The sequence below is a fragment of the Phragmites australis genome, chromosome 2, assembly GCF_958298935.1.
Source record: "Phragmites australis chromosome 2, lpPhrAust1.1, whole genome shotgun sequence".
NCBI lineage: Eukaryota > Viridiplantae > Streptophyta > Magnoliopsida > Poales > Poaceae > Phragmites > Phragmites australis.
The window spans coordinates 14,728,607-14,735,131 of record NC_084922.1 but is presented as its reverse complement, the minus strand read 5'-3'; the positions used below and the strand labels follow the sequence as shown (position 1 = coordinate 14,735,131).

Below are 6,525 nucleotides of genomic sequence, written 5' to 3'. Positions count from 1 at the left end.
GAAAGATACATCTAACCACAATTCACAATTCAAGACCACGACCATAAATTTTACGTGCTTAAATACACAGCAGATGCTACACATAAACTGTAATACAAACATGCACACGATTCAATCCCATATAAAAGAAAAGAAAACATGCACACGATTTCTTGCAGTGCAGATTGACCAGCTCAGGGCTGCCTGACAGCTCGGTGGTTCTGGGAGGCTTGATTGCAACCAATAGACTGATTGCATGGAATACGTCACCAACAAAGCTCAATTACATCAAAATAACCAAGCATCATATTCTAGAGCCTCGTCAATACTATATTTTAGCTTAATCCCGGACATGTCAAGCTTTAGCCGAGGTGGAGTAATACCATATCTCATAAAGACGCAGTGCCTTACATGAACAATGGGAAGAAATAGTTTTGACGCGCATTTAAGTGGTAAAAGGAACTAAGTGTACAACTTAATTACTCGTGAGATAAATAAATAAGAGCAGTTACATCTTGGGTTGTATCAACGTAATATGGAATCTGTTCTTACACAAAATTATTAATGAAACATTCACTCACTCTATCTTCAATTATAGCTCCTCTGGGATGTAAAATATATCCCTTCTCACTATCCCTATAGTGTATGAGATAAATGTATACATTTCGATTAAGGTCATATTCTATGGTTACAGTTCTACCATGTCTTTTCGATTTCATCAAAGATCAATTTTACAGTATAGACACTTATGACCTTTACCATAACTATCTACAGTTCCCTCTCGTGTGTTCAAGATAGATGTTCTGTATATATATATATATTTCATTGTATTATTAAGTATTCTTCTTTATTTATTTTCTCTATCTAAAAGTGGAATAAAATAACCCGATTGAAAGGTAATATATATCCTAAAATAGGTCTCATTCTTCTATCCTTTTCGAATAGTCGATGGCTATTCACAACTACAACCTTAACGCCAAAGAAGATTTCGATCAAATGCTTTATATCTTAGATATTAAACCATCAATTCATCAACTCGCAAATATATGTGGCACGCGAGATTGGAAACCGAAGTGATTTTATAATCTACGAATTATGTACACTGTGTTAGCTTCTGCAGGTCAAACAAACTCAACATAGCAATGATCATAAGAGGCATCCACAATTTGATGTGAAACTTTCTTCATATTCAGGTACAAGAAGCTTGACTGGTTGATGACATCTTGGATGGCAAAGAGGCTATGTAATCTGCCGTTTCATACAGGTCCTTTTTCCTCTGAGAAACTGATGCTTCCATGAACTCTTTATACTCGGTAAAGGAAACAATAAGTTGCAGCAATTCGTTCAAGCACATCTGAGTTTCTTCATCAGCTTTGCGTAATGCATCATGGAGCCTCTTTTCAGAATTCTGTCAAATCAAATTTCTGTAAGTTATCTGATTTTGGATGTGTTATACTATTAAAGGAGCACGTTTAAGTATAACAAAATAAAAATGAGAAGTACCTTTAAAAGATCGGCTGCCTCCTTTTCAACAGTACTCAAGCAATGTTCCTTCTTCTCCAACTCATCTTCCATTTGTCTAGCTTCAGTTGTGCATCTTGAGTCATCATTTGTGATTTCACGATCCAGTGAATTCAGTCGAGCAACCATCTAGGGAACATAAATTGGAATATAAAGAGCAAATGAAAAAGTTTCAACTTCAATCTTTTGCAATAATTTTGCAGGAGGGCATAAGTTATTGTGAGTATTCAGTAAGAGAGTCCAGAATTACTTGAGCTGTTTGGTAAAAACAGTGCCCAGCACTTGCTTAAATTGATAAATGTTTGGAATCAACATGAAAAGAGCATGAGACCAGGAATTCATGAACACCCAAAAAAAGCTGCCAGCCAGAATACCGTAATGAACATAATGCTACTGCATAGGAACACACAAAATCCATTTTAACAGATTTGACAACAGCTCCAACACTGAGACGGACTGATGGGTGTATTGATTGTTTTATTGCTTATGACTTGGGCATTGCCCTCATAATAACCATTAACCCACATACATAAAAGTAGCAATGCACTTCTTTCCAAAACTGTGATCGGTACTTTCATTTTGCCAGTAGCTAAAATAAATTCAGATAAAAGGGTCACAGGACATCTGCCCATGTTTATAAATAGATCATGCCCACTGATCTAACAAAAAGGCAGATCTTTACAAAAGCAATAACCTAGATAGCCCTCAAGCCTAATCACAATACATCATAGTATAATCCATGACAAAAACCGAAACTCCAATTTCCAAATAACAGCACCAATGAATCTCGTTAGTCAAAGTCAAATTATTAATGCTTACTTCACCACAAATTTGATGGGTAAATATGCCCAGGGCCAACCTCCATTTATACAAAGCACCATTCTTCCTAATTTTGGTAATTATCTGCTCAGAAGGTCTGTTATTGGTCACCAAAAAAATACTAAAATGAGTAGCAAGAAGCTTTATCAAGTTGGAGTAACTGACTCTAGAATCTACATTAATGTCTAACTATGCTTAGTTGTTTTTGTGTTGATTTAATAATTATTATGCTCAACCTCATGTTTGACTAATGACTAGCAAAGAACCAAATATTTGACTATCCTAATGAGCCAATCAGAACAAGTGAACATCGGAAGAGCTGCATGAAAGGTCAAGGATAAAGCCACATTTGTAAGGTTATCATGTATCACGCATCTCTACCAGTCTACCCAACCCATATTTGCTTAGGAACATATACATATATCGTCGCTAGTAACAGGTTGAAAACCATTCACTTGATTACACTGCAGTTTCTGCGAGTGAGCAATAAAACAATCCACATACCAGCAGTACAACATAGTACTAAGAAAATATTGGCCACTGAAACTGTGTAACTAGAGTAACCTATCAAAAAATAGAAAACGACAGTTATTCTCCAATTTTGATTTGAATATTGTCTGCATAATACCCATTAACCCATATACAGAAAAATTGTAGTGCAGCTCTTTCCAACACTGTGGTGGGTACTATCATATTGCCAATAGTACAAATAAGTTCAGAGTTCAGACCAATAATAACAGGTCCAAAGATCATACTTTATTTTCAGCTGTAAAACGCAATTTAGTATTTGTAATATAAGATGGACTAACCTCATCAGTTTTAGCCAGGAGACTGGAAAGGTTATTCCTTTTCTCCTCTAGGATTTTAGCATTTTCTTGAAACTGCTTTTGTAGATCAACTAACTCATTAAGCTTTGAGACAGAGACCCTTTTGTTCTCCTCAGCAAGAGCCTTGAGTGCAGGTTTTAGCACTGTTTTGTAACTGAGACCTAGTATCTCAGCAGGAGAGGATCCTTTCACATTTAGCATGTACTGGAAATCAATACCAGGTTTTAACCTGAAAAGTGGCCCAGAAGTGTAAAAATGAGCTCACGATACAAAGTGAGCTAACAGGAGCCAATAAAGCAGATACAAACAACAAAACCATAGTAAAAAAAAAAAAAAAAATCACATCTCAAACTTTTTTTTGCTTTTATGTTTCAGCTAACTAGATGACCACAAACAGATCACAGATGATTTCGTCTGGTTATACAAAGGCCTCCAAATTTTATCCAAAATATTAATTGTCCTCAATTTTTTTAAAAAAATAATTTACCACATTATTGACTTAGTTTTTAATCACCGACTCAATAAGTTTTACTGTCAAAAATCACAGGATTTGCAGTTAAACACATAGTCCACCTAGTCCCATGTTTTTCTTTGAGATCACTTAATCCCAATTGTTTGAGACGAGCCAAAGTATCCTATACTGATGTCCATGTCTGGTCCACATGATTCAATTGGTTAAGAACTTAAAACTTGAGTTGTTTAGAAAAAATAACAGACTATGTCTATATATATATATATAATTCATTTTTACATTGTGTATTGAATTTCTTTGACAATCGTTTTTTAAAGTTTTGTAGGATTCCGTAACACCTCTATTGTGCTGATTCACATCCCATTCATTATGATAAGGAAAACAGCAAAATAGATCATTCATAATAGCTCTTTGAGGCCAAGCAGATTTATCTTTCATTCATTATAATAGCCTCAAGAACAATTTATGAAAAATCAAGTTTGGCGGATCCAGGAATTGAGCGAAGGGATGCTAAATAGTTAAAGGCTTCTGGATTTTCTCCTGCACAGAGTGGTGGACGGCTGTTGGTTTTATGGATGCTCACTGCTGGGAAAACTTGACTAAGTGCCCTAATCCAAGTCGAATTCAGCTGGACAAAACACACCAGATAGATGCACCTTTCTTTCTTTTTTGGAAACAATACAACAGGAACTAGTAAACCAGCCCCGGCTTGGGGGGTGCTGCCTGCCCAGCATGATATGGTTACCATGGGTTCCTAGGTGCATAAATCATTCACGACTAATCGATAGGTTCAAGAAGAATGGATAAGAATATTCAACAAATGAAGAAATTATAGGAGATCTTGCAGCACATTCATACCTTCTGAGGGCCCGGTTGCACTGCTCAGCAAGCCCCTCAAGTTCCTCAAACTTCCTCACCAGCTCAGCTTCAAGCTCCCAGCCCTTCTCCTCTAGCACAGCCTTCCCATTCTCCGCCGTGCCAATGTCACGCTCCACCGCCTGCATCTCCCTATGCATCCTATTGGCATCCCTCATATTCACCGCTTGCGCCTCAACTTTCTTCAACAGCTCCTCATTTTCAGCCGCAACGCGTTGTCCATCCATCACCTTTGCTTCCAGCTCCTTCTCCAAATCCATCAGAGCCTCTTCCTTCTCGTTGATCTTAGCAGCCCAAGTCTTGACCACCGCCTCAAACTTGTGAACGTCCGCAGTGAAGACATCCTTCTCCGCCTCCAGTGCCTCCCGCCGCGAGGGGCCCGATGTGAGCTTAATCACCTTTGCCTCCAGTTCCTGGGCCTCCTTCTCCAGAGCACGGTTGGCTTCGACGGCCGCCTCAGCGTGCGCGCGGGCTTTGGAGACGTACACCTCGTCGAGGGCCGCGATTTCGTCGTCGTCACCCGACAAGTAGTGGCAGTAGCTCTGGGTGGTGTAGAGCATGAGATCATTGTAGGCGGCGGCGGAGGGCTGAGAGGCCGCCGCATCGGAGACCTGGACGAGGAGGGTGAGCCAGTGGAGGACGGAGAGGAGCGGCGGCCATGAGTGCGGGGTGCCGGGAGCCTTGAGCGCGGAGCGGGTGAGCTTGTAGGGGCATTCGAGCATGCGGAGGATGTGGAGGAGGTCGTCCTCGAAGGCAGCCTCGTTGAGGGGGAAGTGGAGGCGCTCGAGGAGGTGGCGGAGCGCGGCCTGGATGTCGCGGGCGGCGGGGAGGGGAGGGCGGAGGGTGACGGCGGGGGCGAGGAAGGCGTTGACGACGCGGAGGGCGGCGGCCTGCGTGGAGCGGTCGGAGAAGTTGGAGGCGGCGGCGCCCGCGCCGATGGAGGAGGGGGGTCGGCTGCTGCAGAGGCTGGCGGCATCGGAGTCGCGGCGGGAGAAGGCGTGGTCGAGGTTGCGGATGACGCTGGGGTCCAGCAACGGGGTGCTCTCGGCCGCTGCGGCGGAGGGCGCCAGGGAGGGCTTGGGGAGGCGCCGGCCGCCGCCGCCGCCACCGCCGCGATGCATGATCGCCGCGGATCTTGGGAAGTTGGGGTTTTTGCCTTTGCTTTGAAATGGAGCGGCGGAAGAATGGGATGGCGGTTTTTGTTTTTCGTTTTTAGGGAAAGGGAAAATAAAACAAACTGCCGCGGAAATTACGGTATTCTGGGCCTGACGGCCCAGGTCGCTTTGAGATTCGTGCAGACCGATGGAAATACGATGGGCCCAGTATACGAACGGTGGGGCCAGTGTATGGTACAGCACTACAGTAGACCTGGCGTACGGTAGCACCGAGAAGTAGTACTGTACCACTTTATCCTTCTTGTAAATAAGAAAATGGAAATACGGAGAGAATGCATGTAAAGTAGAAATGATTTTTGACCGAAGCGAAAGATCCAACTTCCACTAAAGAGGAAGAGAAACGAATCAATAAAAGTATTTATGCGGGCGGGATGATAAAATTATTGGGGAAGTTGTTTCAGAAGTGATAAAATTTCTTGGGTTTTGGTTATTTCTCGCACCAAATTCTTGCTGGGTTTGCTCCTGCTCTTGGGTTGCTTTAATTTGTACCTTTTGCTGAGAGAGAAAGAGAGGCATGTAATGTTGGTTGTTCTTCTCGATTTCTTTTTAAGTACTTGGCCATTGACATGCTTTTGATCAAACTAGTCTGAGGGTGCTCAATTTCATAATGCCTTCTAAAATTGAATCCTTTTAGTCCAAAAAATCATGCTACCCTAGCTTATCCTACTGCATTTGTTCAGCTATTATTCTCCCTGTAATTGCTTGTCTTATCCTCCCTGTAATTTTTGTCCAAAGAATTACATTCTTGTTAGATGCCGTTGGAATTTGCTATCTTATCTCTCTGTATTTTTTCAGTTACCGATAGTCCTACATCTTATTTTTTTCAGAGTTCTATTTGATCTTGTTTCAACAATTA

General features: G+C 41.6%; 1 protein-coding gene across 1 annotated transcript; it reads right to left on the bottom strand.

Moving 5' to 3' along the window:
- Window positions 1–1,040: 1,040 nt before the first annotated feature.
- On the bottom strand, window positions 1,041–5,679 carry LOC133900558 (kinetochore protein NDC80 homolog). Its single transcript, XM_062341738.1, has 4 exons — window positions 4,477–5,679; window positions 3,129–3,375; window positions 1,483–1,629; window positions 1,041–1,387 (listed from the first exon to the last, which is right to left on the bottom strand). Exons 1-4 carry the CDS (start codon window positions 5,613–5,615, stop codon window positions 1,169–1,171), a joined length of 1,752 nt encoding a protein of 583 aa, XP_062197722.1. The 5' UTR covers window positions 5,616–5,679; the 3' UTR covers window positions 1,041–1,168.
- Between the last annotated feature and the right edge of the window lie 846 nt (window positions 5,680–6,525).